Source organism: Nanorana parkeri, unplaced genomic scaffold, assembly GCF_000935625.1.
Source record: "Nanorana parkeri isolate BGI_ZX_2015 unplaced genomic scaffold, ASM93562v1 scaffold959, whole genome shotgun sequence".
Taxonomy (NCBI): Eukaryota; Metazoa; Chordata; class Amphibia; order Anura; family Dicroglossidae; genus Nanorana; species Nanorana parkeri.
In genome coordinates, this window is record NW_017307227.1 from 211,564 (window position 1) to 232,728 (window position 21,165).

The 21,165-nt window shown below is 40.9% G+C and overlaps 2 protein-coding genes across 4 annotated transcripts in view; one reads left to right on the forward strand and one right to left on the reverse strand.

The window, feature by feature from the left end:
* Positions 1-13,116, reverse strand: part of RBBP4 (RB binding protein 4, chromatin remodeling factor) — a 20,081-nt gene extending 6,965 nt beyond the window's left edge. Inside the window, exons 1-11 of one of the 2 annotated variants that reach the window (XM_018566568.1) lie at positions 12,836-13,116; positions 11,611-11,758; positions 10,287-10,432; positions 7,163-7,336; positions 6,207-6,322; positions 5,932-6,092; positions 5,334-5,460; positions 4,256-4,333; positions 4,076-4,152; positions 1,316-1,373; positions 1,118-1,228 (exon numbers count right to left, since the gene is read on the reverse strand). In XM_018566568.1, coding sequence (XP_018422070.1) covers positions 1,118-1,228; positions 1,316-1,373; positions 4,076-4,152; positions 4,256-4,333; positions 5,334-5,460; positions 5,932-6,092; positions 6,207-6,322; positions 7,163-7,336; positions 10,287-10,432; positions 11,611-11,758; positions 12,836-12,851 — 1,212 coding nt within the window. In that variant the 5' untranslated portion in view covers positions 12,852-13,116. Of the gene's footprint in view, positions 1-1,117; positions 1,229-1,315; positions 1,374-4,075; positions 4,156-4,255; positions 4,334-5,333; positions 5,461-5,931; positions 6,093-6,206; positions 6,323-7,162; positions 7,337-10,286; positions 10,433-11,610; positions 11,759-12,835 lie in introns of both variants that reach the window. The other variant, XM_018566567.1, reaches the window with a different exon arrangement.
* A 1,318-nt stretch (positions 13,117-14,434) lies between these two features.
* On the forward strand, positions 14,435-20,800 carry ZBTB8OS (zinc finger and BTB domain containing 8 opposite strand). 2 transcript variants are annotated; one of them, XM_018566552.1, is made up of 7 exons: positions 14,435-14,545; positions 17,296-17,320; positions 18,897-19,018; positions 19,139-19,221; positions 19,304-19,356; positions 20,321-20,357; positions 20,654-20,800. In XM_018566552.1, exons 1-7 carry the CDS (start codon positions 14,464-14,466, stop codon positions 20,738-20,740), a joined length of 489 nt encoding a protein of 162 aa, XP_018422054.1. In that variant the 5' UTR covers positions 14,435-14,463; the 3' UTR covers positions 20,741-20,800. The 2 variants fall into 2 exon arrangements, with proteins under 2 accessions (XP_018422054.1, XP_018422056.1); XM_018566554.1 differs by lacking the exon at positions 17,296-17,320 and having other exon boundaries at positions 14,435-14,549.
* Positions 20,801-21,165: the final 365 nt, after the last annotated feature.

Genomic DNA, 21,165 nt, shown 5'->3' on the forward strand with positions numbered 1-21,165 from the left:
TATTTTCATGCAGATGGCAGGGGCAGCAGGGTTTTTTTATTTTTTTAACTTTTTCATTTAAATCTTTATATATTTTATTTTTTTTACTTTTAAATTTTTTCACTTTTTATGTATTTACTTTTTCCCCTTAATGTTCTTCCTATTACATAGAAGATTAAAATCCCCTGTGTGATAGTTTGGAGGTGACAGGTTCTCTTTATGGAACCTGCCCTCCAACACAGAACAGCTGTTCTGTGTAGTTCCTGATAGCCGAGACAGGTGGCGCTGTGATTACAGCGCCACGGTCTCCGAGAAAATACTGAGGGCCCGTAGAGCAGACGTTTTTCGAAAACCCCAGTGGTGAATAAATACCACCAAAAGAAAGCTCCATCTGTCCCCAAAAAAGGGTATAAAATTCATTTCAGTACAGCGCTGCATGACGGAATAAATGTCAGTTAAAGTACCGCAGCGCTGAATACTGAAAAATGGCCTGGATGGGAAGGGGGTTTAACACCGCGGATGTCAACTGGTTAAAACTACTCGCCCGACGCCCGAAACTGCATGTCCCAGGCGTCGAGCGATAGGAATTCCACACCCCTGCTAAGTCACATGAACAGAATTTCAAAGAAATTAATTTTTTGTGAAAGACTCCCTAAGGGTTAATTACTACTAAAGGAATGCAGCAGCTTTCCACATTACAACATAGAAAGACCACCAGATTATATTGAACCCAGACCCTCCCATTGAGGAATGAACATGGTGAAAAAAACTGAAAAAAGGTAGGAAACTACAATACAGTTTGGTAAAACCCCTTCAATGTACACAGATGTACAGTACAAAGGTGTTAGTGCATTTTCTGCACCCACGTTCCTGTCATTTACTTTACAATTTTGTTAATTGATCAAATTAACACTTATTCCTGATTTTTTTATTTTACAGCATTTTTTTCACACCTGCCTAAAACTTTTGCAAAGTACTGCATGTACACATTGGGGACTGATTTTTTTACAACAAAAGTGGAGTTACTCTTTAAGAAGCAAAGAAAACTGACCAGCACAGAATTACATAGCAAAAGTGGAGGGGTTCACAACTACCACATTTGGTTAAAAAACGTTTTTTTTACGATTTTGCAACTCACCATCTGCCAGACTTGCATAATATTGTCTTCAGAAACGGAGCAGATTACCCATGGTTCATTTGGATTCCATGAGAAGTCAGAAATTTTTGCTGTATGTCCTCCATGAATAAACTAAAGATAAGCAGAATGCAACAATTCATATTAGCATTCAAATACAAAGATCTGCTATTGCAAATGAACACAATCAAAGGCACTAACCAATAGTTCCGGTGGACCATCTTCTGCATCTTCCGGGGACTGCTCCTCTCCAATTTTGCTGGGGAAAAAATGGGGGAGGACAGTGAGGACTGTGAAAAAAAACCAACTTTAAAAATGCTAAAAGCAAAGCAAGTTCAAAACTACAAAACACACTTCTGAAGTGTGCTAGAAGTAAAATGGAAGACCCTTGAGATCTTGAGGCACTGCACACACAGGCTGATTTACCGAATTTAATATTGCCCCAACAATAAATGCCAATGGTGTGCAGATAAAATGAAAACCGGGATTTTCTTAACACATAACTGAAGTACATCTTTACACATTTTATTTTTTGAAGCGTCTCAAATCCTTCAGTAAATCAGCCTCAATGTATGCACAAATATCCTTCCTATACCAAAATGTGATGCAGGTCTTCATTCCAAGGATACATTTTTAAGCTCATATTAGACAAACTGCACACACCAGGTTGTATCGCTAAGATTTCTGCAAGATTAACCAATTCTGTCACAGTGTTTAAAGACCGGTGACGGTATAACCCTGTCATGCTGTAAAATCGGCGCACTCAAGTCAATACTGTTTTCTGTGTCCCTCAGTGTCTGAGGCAGACCCTCAACAGCAATTAAGGCCTGGTTCACATCTGCGGATTCAGAGAAATCGCACGCAAACGCGAAATGTGCTTGCAGTGCCATTCATTTCTAATGGTACCCCAAATACAGCCCACGGCAGAAAACCACAGGTGACTCGTAGCACAAAAAAGGTGCAGGAGCCTTATTGCCACACAGCGATAACTCCCTTAAAATCAAACGCACATCTTGGGACATGCGGCCCGGGAACGCTCAGATGTAAACCAGGCATTACGGGGTCCCAGCACTGCGATTGCTGATCGCTATTATGGTGCTGTTACAGCCACTGAGCCGGCTTGCAGCTCACTGTGTTGTGGAGCTGCAAGCCGGTTCAATGTGTTACAAAAGTGATAGAGTATCTCTGAGGAGAATACAGCATCTCCTCGGAATACCAACAGGTCTATTCACAAAAGGGTGAAGCGTTTGGGGAAGGCAGGAGAAGTGAACTATCTAGGACAACATAGCCGATTTGGAAAAGTTCTCCAACTCAGCTCACTTTCCAGTTCAGCTATATTGTCCTAGATTGTTCACTTCTCCTGCCTTCTCTAAACTCTTCACCCTTTTGCGAATAACCATGTAAGTATCCAAAGCACCTCTAAATTTAAAAAAAATTAAACCCTTTAGTGTCCAATAGTTAAAAAATTACACAGTTTTAAAAAATGTTTTAAAATTAAAAATAAACATTTAATAAAAAAAAATTAGGAAATATAGTGCCGAGGAGGCTATTAAAGATAGGAGACACACATACCACACATTCTAAAATTGTTCTACGCTAAAATTGTATTTCACTCCTTGTATTTTGTAGCCCTATAACAACTCCCTAAATAAACTGAAATTCCAGGACATGATATACCCTATAAATCAGGACAAATAAAATAATTATGACTTTCCATCAGCTACACTAATTATGTACACATAATTGCCAAAACTGAATAGGTTTTTTTTCATTTTAAATAAACAAAAATAAGAATTTGCGTATGTCACATCAAATCAAATCCCATTTTGTCCTTTAAAAAAAAAAACCTCCAGTATATAATGTGTGTAGGTGCAATGAATAAAGGAAGATGGAAATTATAGTTAAACAAAAACACAGCAAAAATTGAAAAAATTGCTCCGGTCCCCAGGAAAGAAAAAAATTCTGAAGAACCTGTGTCACTATGGGGTTAAAGAACTCCATCCGATCAGCATAACATCAGGTTACATCCATTTGGATTTTATTTTGTGTACTCCAGAAATTCTTGCACTAATGTTTGCACAATTCCAGTTTTCTGATGCTGCTAAGCTCATATAGGCTGTTTTAGGCTAATCTCAAAGTAGTGTTGTGCTAAACATGCACTAACCCTTAGTTGTGAGCACACCAAAGTCTAACATGAACAATTGAATATCTGCCAAGCGAAACATACAAATACTGGTAAGAAGCTATTAGAATGCTATTTCGTTAGATGTAGTTTGAACTTTGCTTGTAATTCCTATAAATGAATGCATATAGAAAGGAACTGCTGACTTTTAGAGCTCTGACAGAGAAAAGGTGACACGTGCATTAAAATACAAGGCAGTGTGACTACAAGATTTCCTAATCAAGTTTTGAAATTAAAAAAGAAAACAGGGAAGATAAATCTCCTTCAGCAGGAAGACTGAGGAAACTAAAAGATATGAGAATCTGCTAAACAGCATTATTCCCTTACAACAGTAAGTTGATTTTTACAAGAGAATAACAAAGTACCAGACAAGGATATGGAGATACCTTGTCTTGTATTGCAACTGTACTGTCTACATTTAGCTTGTAAAGCTTTGCACAAACTGTTGGTGCTCTATCAGGGGTGTGGAATTCCTATCGCCCGACGAGTAGTTTTTTTGTACACTTAGCTCTGCTTGTCCGGAGCGGGGCTAAGTCTACAGTGTAGAGCCGCCGCTCGTTTTCAAGTGATCTGATCACTTGTATGAAACGAGAATCGGCGATTCTGTCCACACAGTCAGTTATAGATTGTGCCCACCTGCCACAAAACAATACTGTAGGTTAACTGGTAAGAACTTTTCAATTATGTGAATATATAAAACAACGATTCCAAGACACATTTAGAATACAGGTCAAGACCATATTATACTGCAAACGGACAATGACTCTAATCATCAATACCTTAAATCCCACACATTCAGTCTTCGGTCAGTGCCACTAGATGCCAGGATCGTTTCATTATGTGGCGACCATTGTACCTGCAACAATATTCACACAAATTTTCATAAGGCATGCCGCAATCATCTTATACACCATCAGAAATATCTTGTTAGTCAGAGAAATGAAATGTAGGGCTCATACCTGGAAAATCTCATCCTTATGGGATTCAAAGGAATGCAATTTTAGCTTAAGATTACGCAGATCCCACAAAGCAACAGTCTGCAGATAAAGAAGAAACATTGTAAGAAAAAAATAAATATTGGTATAATGAAGTCAATAGCTACACTACTCATAATGTAGTTTTATAGCACAAAAAAAATGTATGTACCTTTACCTTAAAGGAAACATGTCATTAGAGAAATGTGAAGGCTGCCATTACCCAACACTGACAAGCTACTTGCCAGTAATAATTAGACATTACTAGAAGAGTAGGAAAACGGGCAGGGACGGTGGGGGCAGTGCTAGGTAATGGACTAGTCCATTTTTCTAGCAAGTTCAAAGGCACATTGCAAGAGAAAACAAAATGCGCAAATAAATTAAATACTTGATTTTCTGTGCTTTTACCTTCAAATTCTTCAGTTGGTGACTGGGTCTTTTTAAAGCACTTTACAAGTTCTCTTTGTACTACTTTGCTGAACAAACAATAAAGCGCCAGATGATTTAAATAAAAAGTTAGAAATTATGTTCTTTGAAGATTTCCAGTCGGCATAAACCATCAAATCAGCATAGAGCGTTTGTCTCAGGCAAAATCTCTTAACATGGTTCACCCATACTTGTGCTTAGTCAGAGCATATAATGTGAACACAGCATTTATAGGAAAAATTCCCCCACACCTATGTTAAACAAAACACAACGGCACAGAAAAAAAAAATCTCTTTTGTGGGTTAATACCCACTCTATGATTAAGTAAAAGTATGGGTGAAATGTGTTTGAGATTTTGTCCGAGACATATGCTGTATGCCAATTGACGATTTAAAGATTACACATTGATCTTCAAATCAATGCAGGAGTGCCGCGTTTCCTTATAGTTACTGTATATTAAGCTGGTGCGTGCACCCTGTCAGCAATTCCAAGTTGACCGACCTGGAGCAGCACCTAATACATATGCTTTGGAATTTTTACCATATAGTGTGAAGAAAGAGGAGTGAATGTCTTTAGATTATGTATTGTTGCTTCCTTTGACAAGATGACTACATTCAACAGTTAAGAGCTTCTTTACCTTGTCTGCCGACCCAGTGGCCAAGATAAATTCACTGTAGGGGTTGAAAGAAAGGCAGTTTACTTCTGCTGTGTGAGCATCTACAGAATGGCTAGGCTTTGATGTGTTGTTGGACCGGGTATCCCATCTGGAAATGCAAGAGGGACAAAACTATTATACTGCTATAAGGAAACGAAAAAAAGTGCTCTTTTATGCCTCCGTCAGGACCATCAGAGGCAAGCGTTCAAGCTTACAGATCTCCAGAAAGCAATAAACAAAAACAAACACCCCACTGTCCTCACCTATCATGCAGAGAAGACCTGTTGAGGACCTCCCCACCCCCCAGGACTGCCGCCACCCCTTCCTAAGATCCTCCTTTAGTTGGCTGTTGGGCCGACTATCAAGTAGGGAGGCCAACAGCCAGCTAAATAAACTCACAGAGGCAGTGGCTTAGTGTTGTCAGTCTGCACCAGAAAGTTCTGTTACTTGCCGGATCTCCAGTTAAGAAACTTTGCAACAGCAAAAAAAATAAATAAAAACAACACATGCCAAACCTACTGAGAAAAACATATTTTGGAGTTAACACATACATTTTTTTATGGTCATCAAGAAAACTCACATCATGAGCTTCTGGTCATCTGCCACCGATCCAAATAGAGACTCATGTAACAAGTGCCAGGAAACATCTTCCACCACTGCAGTATGTCCTGTGAAGATGGTCTTGGCATCTACAACCTTCCCTTCTTTAGGGACAGCACTGATATCCCATAAGCAAATAGTCTAGAGACAATACAGAATGTTTATGTACCATGTGGCTATCAATATGGCAAAGCAAACTTCTAGCAAAAACCGACCAGCTTGGGTCACATTGGTTAAAACAGCGGAGTTACTCACATGATCATCAGATGCACTAAGTAAATTTCCACTGAGGTTAGGATTCCAGGACAATCCATAGCCTTCCTTTTGGTGACCACGAAGCCGAAGATCTGGATTACACTCTCCTGAGGGATCTAAACCAAGACAAAAAGAATTTAAAAAAAATAATAATCTTTATACTCAATGTGAAGTAAAAAGGGTAGGAACATACTACTCTCCAAAAACAAAAATCTTACATACTCTCACACAGTGGGGCAGATGTCAACAAGCTTTTAATTTCAACATCTTCAAAAACAAAAATCCCGCTAACCAATTTCCTAGCCATCTTACTTTATTAGGCTGCTTTTTAAGATTGCATAGCTGACTATTTCTAATTTCTTTTGTTCAATTCATGTCAACCAGCAGAATTACTATACTCAAAATGGAAACGTAGAAAAGTACAATGTAAACAGCATAGACTGATCTACTGTGGGGGCGACTCAAAGCATTTTGCAACACTTTGCTGGTGTTAAGGCCGTATTTTAAGTCCTGCACCAAATTCATGCAATGGTTTTCTTGCTATCTATGCACAAATAGGGGAGAAACATTGTTTTTCTTGCCATCTGCAACAAATTCAGGTAGTTATGTGCAACACTTACATTCTGGAGCTAGGTCAGCAACAAAGATAAGAAATACCGCCATATTGGTGATAAACACCCAAAAAACTAGGGGTAAATAAGACCTCTGTCATGTTGGAGTAAATTGTGTAGCGTGTGTAAGTATTGTACTGCAGACAAAATTCGGTCTGAGGCAAGTGTGCAACAGATTCATATATACCTTCAATTAATCTGTCACAAGTAACATCATTTGTTGTGAAGACTAGAAACAATTTCCAATGAGTGTCTACAACACTCTTTATGAATTCCAGTGTGTAGGTTTACACTAACACAAGCTCACTGTAAAACACTTAAGTTCTAACTACTGCAGATTCTTACCTGGCTTGGATGGGTGTTTAGTATAGTCAAAGACAAGGACATCACTGGATGGGGTTTTGGTTGCAATAATGCATGGATTTTGAGGCATATAACGAGCTCTGTTCACTTCTCCTTCATGGTTTATTTTGATCTCAATTTCTATTTTCCCACTGACTGAGCCAAAACCCCCAAACTCTACAGGAAAAAAAAAAAACGATCAGAGATGCAATTTATTGCAGCAAAACTTTAGGCAGTCCACGTTTCAAACTAGAATAGCTGTTCCACAATTGTTATTGATGGGGTAATTTTCTATTTAATTTGGCAGGCAAATCTTGTCAAGATCATTTAGTTGTAACTAGGTATGCACTGATACTAGTATTGGTACTGATACAGAGAATGTGGACTAGTACTCCCCCAAATGCCCCCGTTACTTGTCCCGAAACTTCAGATATCAGCAAGCCGGGCGGCGTGTAAGGACTTCCGATTGGTCAGGAAGCCAGCTCCCTCACCAGGGAGCTGGCTTCCCGGCCAGTCAGGAAGCTGGGGGGCAAATGACTCGCTGTGCGGCTTCCTGGTCGGGAAACTGGACAGTCATTACCTGCCCCTAGCTTCCTAATTGGCCAAAAAGCCGGCTCCATGGAGACTGCTTACCGGCTAATCAGAAAGACGGGTAGTGAGTCATTACACGACACCCAGCTTCCTTAATGGGACTTGCAATATCGGTGAGTAACGAAAAAAACAAATATTTTTCTCCCGGAACATCCATCGGGACAGAGACACCAAACCCCTATAATATATCTCAACAAAAGATTTGATGGGGCTTTTTAGGTGTCTATTGGAGAATGTAGGGCAACATAACCAGACCTATAAAAAACAATGTACTATATATTCATTAGTATATAAAAAAAAAAAAACTAAAGTGTATTCCACGATCAATATTTAGTTAACAAACATATCCATTTAATCTAGAGAATTGCAAAGATAGACAAAATTGATACTAAAACCTCCCTGGACTTTGTGCTGGTACAAGATATATATAATCTCAATATAATCCATAATTCCAAACATATATTTCATAGGCAATATCTTTAAATAATTCCAAAACAATCATATTCATCATTAAGTCATCTGCAACTGCACTATTCCAGCCTTCTACACGTTCCACCGAAGCTTCTTCAGGAAGTTTTTTTAGGAGGCAGCCATCTTTGAAATTTTGGTGATATACGAGTCCATACTTCTGGAACAATTCATCTTAGAAATTTAGGTAATGGAGAAGTTCGCACCCCTGGAGGACTCTAACCATCCAAGAAAGAGAGGGTGAAGAGAGCAAGTCGGCGACAGACGTGCTCTCTGCACCCTCTCTCTTTCCTGGCTGAAGAAGGCTGGAATAGTGCAGTTACAGAGGAATTAAAGTGACATTAAACCCTCAGATTTTTTTAACATAAAATACTGTAATGTGTGCCTTACTGTAATCCATGGTAGTTTCCCTTCTCTTTGCTGCTCTTCCTTTTAAATCTGCATCTGTTCTCATGCTGGGCAGAACTTCTGTTTTGCAGCAGACTGCCTTGTCTCTGGAATGGATACATGGTGTCTGTGTATAGGTTTGCAACCTGAGCCAGCACTACAGGAAGAGGCACTCAGCTGCAAAGGGAAGTTCTCCCCAAGCATGAGAAGACATGAGGATTTAAAAAAGGAAGAGCAGCAAAGAGAAGGTAAACAACCATGGATTACAGTAAGGTACACTTTACAGTATTGTTTTATGTTAAAAAAGTTGAGGGTTTAATGTCACTTTAATGATAAATATGATTCTCCGCGATCTTCCTTTCCTTTTGAAAAGTCACGTGACGAAACGTGTCTGTTTGACGCATGGGTCTCACTGCTGTGTGTTCGCTAAGATTCAACTTTTTTGGCCGGGACGAAATTTAAAAGTCTCTCATGTAAGTTACTATATAAAAATGTGTTTGTTTGGTACTGCACCATGAGGGTTTCTGTCCTTTAACCCCTTCATGACTGAGGCCCTTTTTTCCATTTTTGCACCCATGTTATATTCCACATTTTAGGCCTGAAAATGACGTAAAACCCCCCAACATTATATATTTTCTGAATGCCAAGACCCTATAGAATAAAATGGTGGTAGTTGAAAATTTTTATGTTGCGCAATATTAGCGCAACTCCTTATTAAACCCCAAAATTTAGTGACAAATTTAATTAAATGCCCCAAAACACAACAAATTACCAATTTTTTGAATGAAATATAAACGATGAGGTTACAACGAGTAAAACGATACCCAACATGCCCATTTTACAGATTGCATGCGACCGTGAAACGGCGAAAAACTGCAGTACCCCAAAAAAAGTCACGAAGGGGTTAAATCCCCATATGCATCTTGGGGTCGAGAGAGCTTCCTGACCAAAAAAACGGCCATCCACCCCGGCCGACAGAAGAGAGATGGCTCGGTTTGCTGGAGCTGTATCTGCAGGAGAGCGGCTAAGGGAGATCGTGAATTAGGAGACGTTCCCAAATCAGAGGCGCTTATACACTCACCTTGTTTTTTTGGGAGTCCATTATTTTGTGTGAATTCAAAGGTCTGAAATATATTTTTATTAAAGATTTATAAGCGAGTGATTTACTCATCTTTTTAGGGAATTTGTTTTTATTTTCTTATTAGGTCACTAACTTTAATACTTTTTTTTACTTGCTTCACTAATTCATTATTATTCATTTTTCACACTCACATGTTGTGAGATTCCTTTTAGGTCATTTGACCCTTTTCCGGTGCACAGGATTTCAATGTATTTAAATTTAGAAAACATTAGCTCTTTCCACTATGGTGGACTACATTCACTATTGTGAGATGTCCAAGGTCATCCGACCCTTTTCACCATTGTCCAAATGTTTTTTTCATTATTGGTTTATTACCATTTTGTTATTTACCATTCAGCTGTTCATGTTAGCACTTTTCATGTGTGTATTTTTTACTCATCCTCACCCTTAGTGCTGTGTACATTTTTCAGAATTTTCTAGGTTAAACCCCTTTTTTCATAGCGGCTTTGTGGTTGTTTAATTTTAGTTTTTCATTTCCAAGAGTGCAGATTTCATTCTTAACATACTAGACTGAATTAATGATATTTAACCTGGACTCACCTCCTTTCTCACTGTCATAGTGAGATGCATCAAACTGGGCATCATCATTAGGAAGCTGTACACTGGCAATCACAAGGTGATTCTGTTCATCAGAGGTATGAGTTCCAAGAACTAAGCGGTGGATACTGAAATCTTTTCCTTCAGGTCTGTAAAAATGTTAAATTGTTAGCCGATATACTATAGAAAGAGCAATAATCTGATCACAGCATCTTGAACTCCGTTACCATTAGTCTGGCTAAATAATCCTACTATTAAAACTGACTGTATGCCATAGCATGCAATAATTACTTTTGTGACATCTGAAAGTAGTAAGCTAACATATTTAGAATCATTGCATCCCCATCAGCGGGGAATGTCCCGGATGGGAGGAGGAATGGCGGTCACATTTTTGATTGTGCTTGGGTGAAATGAGTTTGTACCAAGCCCAGGCTCATCTCTAGTGACTGTGCACACTTACTGTACCAATCTATGGAGAAGGAGCATTGTCATCCAAAGAAAAGACTATTGCACACCTACTCCTTTATAACAGAAGGAGTTCTATAGTCTACAGCGACAGCAGGGAACAGATCATTTCCTGCTTGAGCTGCACTATCAACTTGAAGTTTCTGACATAATCAACAGGTAGTTTTTAAAGGGACACTAAACTCAGGAGTTAAAATTTAAAAATGCATTCAAGTACCTTAACTATTAACATAAATGTATCATATTTGTGTATCAGTCGGCTGTAGATCCTCAAATCTCCGAATTGGTGCCGATACGGTCCTTCCTTCTGGAGGGTGGCTACTTTTGTTCCCCATGGTCCCTTTGTGTGTTGTAAAGTAGACATCGCTCCAAGCTTGCTGCTGTGACGGGACTACAATCTCACTACAAAATGAGTAAACTAAACATGACATTGTAGTCCATCATGGGAATGAGCTTGGAGCGGTGACTACTTTACAACACACACACAGGGACCATGGTGAACAGTAGCCACCCTCCAGAAGGTAGGACAGTGTCGGCACCAATTCAGAGATGATTTGAGGATCTACTGCTGAGTGATACACAAATAAGATACATTTTTGTTAATAGTTAAAAGGTACTTGTGTGTATTTTTAAGATCTAAATTTAGTGCCAGTTTAAGTCACTTGGATGAATTTTAAGCTTGAACTCCTACGTTTAGTGTCACGTCAACCTATAGAATAGAGATATAACAAAACTGGAGTTCCAATACTCTACCTAAAGCTAAACATTTTGGTGGTAGATATACTGAAATGGAGATTGCATAATCAGATTGTAACATGTAGCGTCTGCTTTCCATAAGCAAGACCCTTGGTGGCAGACTCACCTGGTTACATCTGGGAGCCACTGAGCTGTTAGACTGGGCCACTCCAGGGCATGGGTCATTACCAAATCATAGAGGAAAGGAGTGTTCTTCTTCCAGATTTTGTACTCCTCATTGATGACACGTTCCTCCACGGCATCATCGAACGCAGCTATGTCCGGAAACAGAAGACACACATAGTATTAAAGTCCATCCAAAACTTTGAACTCCTCCTAAAGTGGACAGTCATTTTCATTGCAAGTCAGCATGTTTAATATCCTAAAAGTAATTCAGTTGACCTCTTTTTAAAGTGACATTAAAGGCAAAAAAAAAATTCCCTCACCCCAACGTTAATGAAAGCACTTACCTTAAATGATGTCTCTCGATCTTTCCTGTAGTTTTCAGCCTTCTCTCCAGCGCTGACTCCTCAGCTTGCTGACACTTTCTGTCCCACGGTGTCTGCATGCAGGTGCACGCATCCATACTTACCTTGCGTCTTTCCTCGCGTCCCAGCCGAAAATGTGAAGTGCGCATGCGCCCGCCCCAAGATGCTTTGCGGCCACCCGTGCAGTTTCAAATTTTTGGACGGGAGTGTGCAGGGAAGACACAGGTACGTTTAAACCGCTGTTGAAGCAGGTTTAAAAAAAAATAAAAAACTTTTTGCATATATCTACTGCTAGCTAGCAGTAGATATATGCAAAAAAAGCTGAGGGTTTACAAATCCTTTAATAGTAAATGCATCTGGATTTCTGCACTTTACTAGAGAGCTAAACCCTAAGCTCCTGCAGACAGAACAATGCTGCTGTCAATCTTTAGTGCTGTGGGCAAAGCCAATCGTTACTTAGCCACAAAATATAAGCAGATACAAGGATGACAACTCTGGAATAATTTCACTGCAGGAGTTAGAATGTTGACATATCAAGGAAGTGCCTATTGAGCAGTTCTTGTGGCAGGATCAACAGGTATTCCATTGGACTTCCTAAAGACAAATCCTGGTTTTACTGTAAAGGAGTCTAAAATGAGACCATGGTTCTACTTTAAGTATTCTGAAGCACATGGACGTGAGGAAGCTAGTAATAAAAACTCTCACCCGGAGGCTGTGCCAGCCACCTCATTTAGATGTGCCTAGAAGCCTCAGACACAAACCTATTACCACAAAACTGCTTATCCTGAGACTCCTAGCCTGCCCTGCGCCGTGAGGGCTCTATGTACAGACGTGCCTTCACCTATCAACTTTCTCACCACTCACCTTCCTTGTCCGCCATAGTGCTCTCTGAAAGCAGATGTTGTCCTCTCCCGTTTGCTCCAACTCGCAGGCTTTCTATCGCCGGTCGGTGCCCCGGTTCTCAGGCTAGCTCCTTAACAGGATCCCGGGCGCTCCGGCCTGCTCCTCCTGCTATTGTTTCCCGCCTCCCCCGTGTCTCAGAGTCGCGCACCTTCGCGCCAACCCGAACCAATCAGAGGCGAACTACGCGACGAATAGAAGCCTTTCGTCGCCAGAGTGGGCGTTTCCTGCAGTAGGACATGCGGGATGGAGGCGTGCGGGCCAGTAGGCGAGACCTGGCGTTTCCATGGCAACCCAGGGGAGCGGTGCGCGGGAGCCTCGAAGGAGGGCATGAAGCAATTGATGATCGTACTCGTAGTGGGATAGGTTTAGATAAGCCAGAGTATACGTGTAGTAATACCATAAACAATCAGTGTCTTATTTCAATGATAGTTAAATATTATTGGTTGCTCTTGGCAAGCAGCTGTAGTTAAACTTTGTGTTCGCTGTGTAGCAGCCTCCTTCTAATTATACTACTAAACTGTTCCCCATCGCTATGTGTTACCTTAGCTTAGCCGCTCGGCTATTTCCGTAACCGCTCCTCCTCCCTACAGCAGCATCTGAATCTGCATAGCCCCGCCTCTCTCGAAGCTCCGGCTTTATGTTAGATAGAAATGACAGAGTGTTTTTTTTCTCCAAAGATTGTGACTGGGTTGAAATGTGTCACTGGTAACGTGGTCACACATTTTAACGTAATCACACCCATTTTTTCCGGTGTTAAAATATGTGACTGGCAAAAGGTGAATAATTCCAACGCTTTCTCAGCTGTTCCAGGGCAGATCGGCATTGCAGAGGAACCGATCTGCCCTGGAACAGCTGATCGGTCCTGAAATGTCACTTCTATCCAACTTTGTGGAATGTGAGATCGCAGTCACAAAGTTGGATAGAAGTGAGATTTAAGGATCAATCAGCTGTTCTAGGGCAGATCGGTTCCCCTGCACATACCATCTGCGATGCCGATTTGCTCTGGAACAGCTGAGAAAGCTTGGAGTTCTACACCATTTGCAGATCACATATTTTACTGCAGAAAAAAATGGGCGGTATTACGTTAAAATGTGTGACTACGTCATCGGTCACATTCTATCACAGTCACAAACTTTGATAGAACACATGAGCTTCGAGAGAGGCGGGGCTATTCAGATGTTGTAGGGAGGAGTGGTTACGGAAATAGCCGACTGGCTAAGGTAACACATATTGACGGGGGATCAGAATTCGACACAACAGTTTTTATGCGAGCTTGAGACGTCAGAAAGCGACAATGCGTACTCGCATTGCGTAGTCTCAATGTGTAGTTATATACCACTTTAGCAGCTGTTCGTGAGTCCTTAGGTGCTAGATCACTTAACATCGCCCACGTGTGGCCACTTGCAGTGGCAACGTCCCCCAGAACTAGCAATGACGAACATTATTATAGGCTGGTACAGAATCGCTACTCGGTCACAAGCGCAACATGAAAAAATGGCAGCCGCACTAAACTTAATCCGGAAATCCGTTCACGTGACCGGAAGTGGCGCCAGTGAACCAGGAAGTGAGTGTTGTGAAATTCTTCAGACATGGACGAGCGTTATTACACGATTTCTAAGGAACAAGTGGCCGTGAAGGCGAAGTACCCGGCTGTTATCAAGAAGCACGAGTGTGTGTACCTGGCTCGCTTATGAAGGAGGGGCAGCGGGGACTTTGTATGGACATATGTTAAAACGTGCCACTTGTTGCATTGTCGCAAAGCAGCGCGTTTACGTTAAAATGTGCCTATGTGACTGTTTTGTTTTGTTGGATAGCCTGGTGACGAATTAGAACGCACGTCCTCACTTGGTAGATTTATTCTCTAACCAGTGTCATCATTACTGAAAGTAAAAAGCGGGTATAGGGGGAAAATCTTCCAATGGGTACCCTAGTTCTGGAGACAACTTTCTCAGAGGGGAGATGTTAATCTTTTAAAGAATTATGAGGTGAGTGATTTTCACTTAGCCTCATAATCTGAGCCAACCTGTGACAATTAAACTGTCACAGGTCGGCTCAGTAGATCAGGATGTGAGTGAACACATACCGGCGCTCGCTCACTTCTCGATCCTGTGTCGGCAGAGAGCCGTGACAGGGGACGGACTGGATTCCCCCGCTCCGATGCTCCAGTGCTGACTGGCGGAATGGGAGGCGGCGGGTACAGCTGGCTCTGCCTCTAGATAGGCAGAGCCAGCTGTCACTCACGCAGCTGGGTGGATCCAGACATAATGGTCGGGATCCGTTTCGGCTGCGGCGTCTCAGTATACCTCGAGCTGTAGCTCGCGGTATGCTGAGCTTTGAGTGACTGGAGGACGCTAATTTGTGTCCTCCCGTTGCCCTTAGGAGAACTATGGGGAAAAGCCCTAACCCCATAGTTCTCCTTTAATTAAAAAATGGCTTTTAAATAGGGATGGCGCAGAAATTGGTACTATGGGCAAAATGCAGATAGTACAAAAACGGTCTAAAATTCTGTGTCAGCAGAGGCATCGGTGATCGGAGGGGACACAGATCCGGTGCCCAGTGGTGAGGAGAAAGCTGCCAGGGGGCTGAAGGGGATGGAGTTTCAGGATAGTTAAATGTTTATTGATCCTTCCCTGTACTGAGCAAACAGAGTGATCAGTAGTGATCACTCGGTGTTTGGAAATAACTGAGGTTGAATTGATTACTATGTCCCCAGTTATGAATGAACAGGAAGTGCTCTACATCACCTTCTGTTCGTTTATAAATGGGGACATTGTAAACATTTACTATCTGCTCACTTTATGAATAAACAGGATGCAGCTCAGTACAGAGGCTTCCTGTCCATTCATGACTGGGTTGATAGTAAATATTTATCTCCTGATTGTGAATGAACAGGAAACCTCTGTACTGAGAGCTTCCTGTCCCTTGAGTGCTGGGGCTGCAGAAAAAGAGATTGAGGACTCTTGTGTTCCCAATCTCTTTTTCTATTTTAAAAGGGAAATATCAGGGGTCTGTTGGACACCTAATATTTCACCTAAGAGTAAAGTGAAAAAAAAAAACCCATAAAAATAATTTAAAAACAAATGTAAAACCTTTGAAAAAGGTTGGAAAAATGTAATTTTTGGTTTTGGCATAACAAATTTTGAAGTTTCGGTCTAAAAACGTCATTTTGGTGCATCCCTACTTTTAGATATTTTATGTAACTTTTGGCCATTTGCACTGTAAACATAAACATTGTGGGAAATGTGTGGCAGCTGCTGCGTGTTAAACGCCTACTTTCATTCCCCTCATACAGACCGTCCGGGCACAGAAACTTATATTTTTGTTCTGGAGTACACAGATCAGTGGGTTGCTCACGCTGCAGCTCATTCACTCCAAAAAGCCTTGCATTATTTTTGTTGCATGCAAGGTGTTCTGTGATTGGACGAGAGAAGATGATTTATGTTCACCCACACCTCCACTCAAGAATGAATACAAGATGTTTTCAAAACAGATGAGCTGCAGAGTGAGCGACCCGCTGTCATCTGTGTACTCCAGCCAGCGATTCGTCGCTGACTGTACTGTATGAGGGGGATGAAAGTAAGAGTATTACATAAGGCAGCAGCTGCCATACATTTTACACACATCATTAGTGTTTATTTTTACAGTGTAAATGGCCAAGAATAGTATTTGTACAGAGTTGAGCTTTAGAGTAGTAGTAAACTCAAACATTTTTCAGTAATACATCCAGATCAAATAAATATACATTGCTCTGCCAAGTGTTACTTTAAATTTTTGCCCCAACACTTAGTCATCATGTTGCTGAACAGCTCCAACTCTCTTAGCTCAGCTTCCCTAAACTTCCAGTTGCATACAAGATCACAAGGGAGAGCACAATCTCCAGCAGCTGTCCATCTACTAGCCCGGATAAGGGATGATTAATGGAGTGGGGAGCAGGAAGCAGGGTAGTGTTGTACCTTTCTGAGACTGTGAATATTGGAGCAGTTGCCCATAGTAACCAATCAGCTTCCATTTTTAGTTCTGTTAAACTTTGAAAATGAAAGAGAGAAGCTGATTGGTTGCCATGCACACCTTTTCCAGACTTTGTCTACTCCAGTTTTGAGAAATCCCCCTCACTGTATATAAGTTACCTTGGTTTCCTGTGCAGCTTGTTTACAAATGTTCCAATGCTAAGAAATTGCTATAATGTTAACACCTAATGGGTACATTTCATGCATAGCTGTCTGTTCCGTCAGCATGTAATAATGTATCAGCATATAGCTCAACAGAATCTGTAAAGCCCTAAATATTCAGATAAGTTCTCCCACTGCTGGAAATCCACACTCCAATATTATAAGGGAATGCGTTTGCTGGTAGTCAGACTTTGACTGGAGTAAGGCGTCCAAAGTCTACAATGTAACTAAGTTCATTGTTTTGTCTTTCAGATTTGGATCACACTGCAGATGTTCAGTATGTACCTTTTATTTATCACGCCTCCTTTTTACATGTCTTCTTTGACATTTCTTAATAAAGGCCAACTCCAGACAGTTGTTACATCATAAAAATTGTGCCCCCTCATCATTTTGTCACAGAGATGATTGTCTAGCACGGAACAAAATATTAAGCTGGCCATACGCCTATAGAGTATCTGCAGATTTTCTACGGTCAGATGGAAAAACTGCACTTTTTCCATCTGACCATAGAAAATCTGCAGATATTCTATAGTGGTATGGCCAGCTTTTCCAATTCTGGATTATTTTGCTGCTCTAATAGCTACATGATGTTCTGAGGCACTAATATGGACCTAGTGTGTACTCAAGAGTCACTATAACTACAAATATTGTCTTCTGTAATTGTATGTGGTTAATACCTGTAATAGTTTTTAATATATGAATACCTTTTTTTGTATTTTAAATTTTCTCCACATTTACATATGACTGTTACAGGGTTTTCTATATAACATTAGCAGAGGTGCTTACACATCTGCTGCATGATTTCACTGGACAAAGAATATTGTTGTAGCCTTGTCAAAGGAAGTGGGAAGGAATACTACTGGCAGGATCACCAGATAATAAAACTGTTCCAGGGGGACTGGTAGTGACAGTCTACATCATTGTTATGCATGTCACATGACACTGATTCAGAAAGTATCAAAGCCAGAGAGTAGTATTAGAGGTCAGCACTGGCAGCCCCATATGCCAGTTCTCACATGTTATCTGTATCCTGTCTCAGCAGCTCAGATTGTTGTACGTTTTGTGCTTTCTTCACCCCAGCCACGCACAGGAAACAAGTGCAATTAACATTTGTGCTGCTATAGTTCTATTAGCAGACACAGTAGCAGCTTGACATGAGGGATATACACTGAGTGGCCAGTTTATTATGACCACCTGACGTTTGTAGGCAAATTAGCTAGAATTTCGCGCTGAAGTTGCTAGAGGGCCAGACCATTATAAATAGGGAAGCAGGTTGTTTACCACGACAGTAGAAGTGATTTTTTCCTGAACATATGGGTAAACAACGCGATTTAACAGCCTCTGAACGTGGGATGATTGTTGGCGCGGAGCCATGGAGCGAGTATCAGCAAAACAGGAGAATTAATTAAATGTTCAAGACGGGCTCATTATTAAAGTGTTTAAAGACTGGACTGTCAGCCGAAAATCTGGGTCTGAACGTGCGAATTGTGGCCGTCAGCGACTAGTCAATGGTAGGGCAGAACGGAGAGTGGCAAGACTGGTACAAGACAACAGAAGGGCAACAGTGCAGTGTCAGATTCCTCGCATCACCTTTCAACATCACGTGGAGTCACGAGGCGGCCCAACAAAGTAATCTCGTGGAGTCATCTCGTGGCCCAACGAAGTACTGATGGAGTGGTCATAATAATCTGGCCACTCAGTGTATAGAAAGGGGATTCCACTCTTGTAAGCTGAAAAGTCATGTGATCCCTTCTAAAGGTTGTATGCTTAGAAATTAAGAAATGTAACCTAGTCAAAAATATAGTTTATGTTGGTTGACTAATGCATTTCCTTTCCGTGTGTCTCTGATGTAGGCTTCATGCATGGGGAGAAACTTTAGAAGAAGCCTTTGAGCAATGTGCCATGGCAATGTTTGGCTATATGACTGACATTGAGACTGTAGAACCCATAGACACAGTAGAGGTGGAAGCGGAAGGTGAGGCAGTCTAAAATCGTTTTATAACAAGCCTATACTGTACATTTAACATGCATTCAAAATGTTCTGTGCAGAAATGGTGTATGCTGAGCTATACCACGACCTTATATCCTTTCTTAGGACAAGACCTGCTTTCACTTTTATACAATTTCCTGGACGAGTGGCTGTATAAATTTAGTGCTGACCAGTACTTTGTTCCCCGGGTGAGATATTTCTTTATGAGTCTTTATAAAGCCCTAATGATGTTCTGCATTCTGAAAATAATGGCTTTCTTTTTTTATATAGGAGGTGAAGGTGTTGTACATAGATCGTATGAACTTTAAAATCCGTTCTATTGGGTAAGTTTTTTTTTTTTGTTTAAAAATAGTATAGATAACGGTTGTTGACACTCAGCTATTTAGCAGCTATAGAAATGAATTGAGCTCTGTCTGTACAGTATATATGGTTTGCAGTCTTGTCAGGTATTTTATAATGGCAAAAGTTGTAAACCAGGAAGGAGTTATAGAACAAGTGAACTTTAAAAAAAAAAAAGAGCTCTGCAAGTCAGTAAGTTTGCAAATATACGTTTTTAGTTTATTGTTGAGAGATCCTTGCTGGGATTATTAGTGATTCTACCAGTTCAGATTTCATGGCTGATAGCCATTTGTAAATAGAGTTTTATTAGAGTTTTATTAAAGTAAGCCTTTGTGGTATCTCTGATGTGCATGCTCATATTCTTTTTTCTGTCTTCCAGCTCTAAGCAACCTTGGACACTCTGGCTGGTGTCCCTCCCAGCTCCTGGTAACCACTGACGTCACTGGTTGCCAGGAGCTGGGCGGGACCCCTGCCAGAGTGTCCCAGGTTTCTAAGAGCTGGGCGCGGAAAAGCACCGCCTGCACACGGCGGCATCACTCTTGGGCCTGGCAGCACTGCGTCCTCTATACCTTACACATCTCGCTGTCAAAATCTTAGCAACCTTGAATGTCCTGGCCAGAAAGGGGGCAGCAAGCACACTGCAATCATTGTGCAGCAGAGCAGCCAGTATACAACATTCTGCTCTACCTGCCGACCCCCACCATGACCCAAAGAGATGTCTCATTAAAGGGCCCTGGCTACAGAATTGCTCTACTTGGTGTTTTTTGTTGCTGAGAAAAGAAGAGTTTTAGGTATTGACAAGTCTGTGTCTCTGAAATGTCAAGCAGTTTGAAGATCAATCACTGAGCTACGGGCTATGCGTATTGTGTTTTACCCTGGAGTTGGGCTTTAATTTGCATCATGTTACAAAAGTATTTTTCATTAAAAATGCTAATTGTTTTTCCACAGGTGGGGGGAAGAATTCAATTTATCCAAACACCCCCAGGTAAGTGTTTCTAATCTGGATTTTAGGAGTGCAGATTTATTTGGACAAAAGTTAATATATAGTCAGAATGCCCTGGAGATATTCTAGCACACTCATACTGCTATTGCCTCAGTGTCCCATTAATATAAACCTTTTGAAAATAAATGTGAAACCAGCCGTTGAGTTTGGATAGTTTTTCAGAGATGTGCAACTTAGATTCCCCTGCAGTCTTGTAAATGTACTTTTTGCTTTTACTGTACTGTTCAAAATGAGCATACATAAGTATTTGTTCTTATTATATCTTTCTCTTTTGACAGGGAACTGAGGTAAAAGCAATTACATATTCAGCCATGCAGGTCTGTGAGGAGGAGAAGCCTGAAGTTTTTGTCATCATTGATATTTAACATGTGAATGGTTACAGAAAAATGTACTTCCATTTTTTTGCAGTCTAATCTGGAAGAAAAATCCACTATATGTTCCTATTCACACATGTACCTCCAAAATCTTTTTTTTTTCTTGCCTGGCCTTTTTTATGGCACAAGCTACAATTTGAAAGTGGAGAGGGACACAGGGGCGACAGACTGTTTTCTCTATTTAACATACAAATCAGAACACAAGCCCTGAGATATTTAACCCTTTGTTAGGGCAGGCAGTGTTCAAATCTACCACAACTGATGAGATCTGCCAGCACAGTACAGACAGGGTTGATTATCGTAAACATGGACTCCTCAGCTCCCTCCCCCTAACATTACATTGCGGGGGGGGGACAGTTTTCAGAAAAGAGTGAATAAAATGTAAGCTGCAAATTTTAAAAAACATTTAGGTTCTA

What these genes read in the sequence shown, in the direction of transcription:
- ZBTB8OS (XM_018566552.1), top strand. Translation starts at nt 14,464, where the DNA reads ATGGACGAGCGTTATTACACGATTTCTAAGGAACAAGTGGCCGTGAAG. An exon ending in GATCACACTGCAGATGTTCA is followed by an intron (nt 17,321 to 18,896) that starts GTATGTACCTTT and finishes TCTCTGATGTAG; the next exon opens with GCTTCATGCATGGGGAGAAA. An exon ending in AGTAGAGGTGGAAGCGGAAG is followed by an intron (nt 19,019 to 19,138) that starts GTGAGGCAGTCT and finishes ATCCTTTCTTAG; the next exon opens with GACAAGACCTGCTTTCACTT.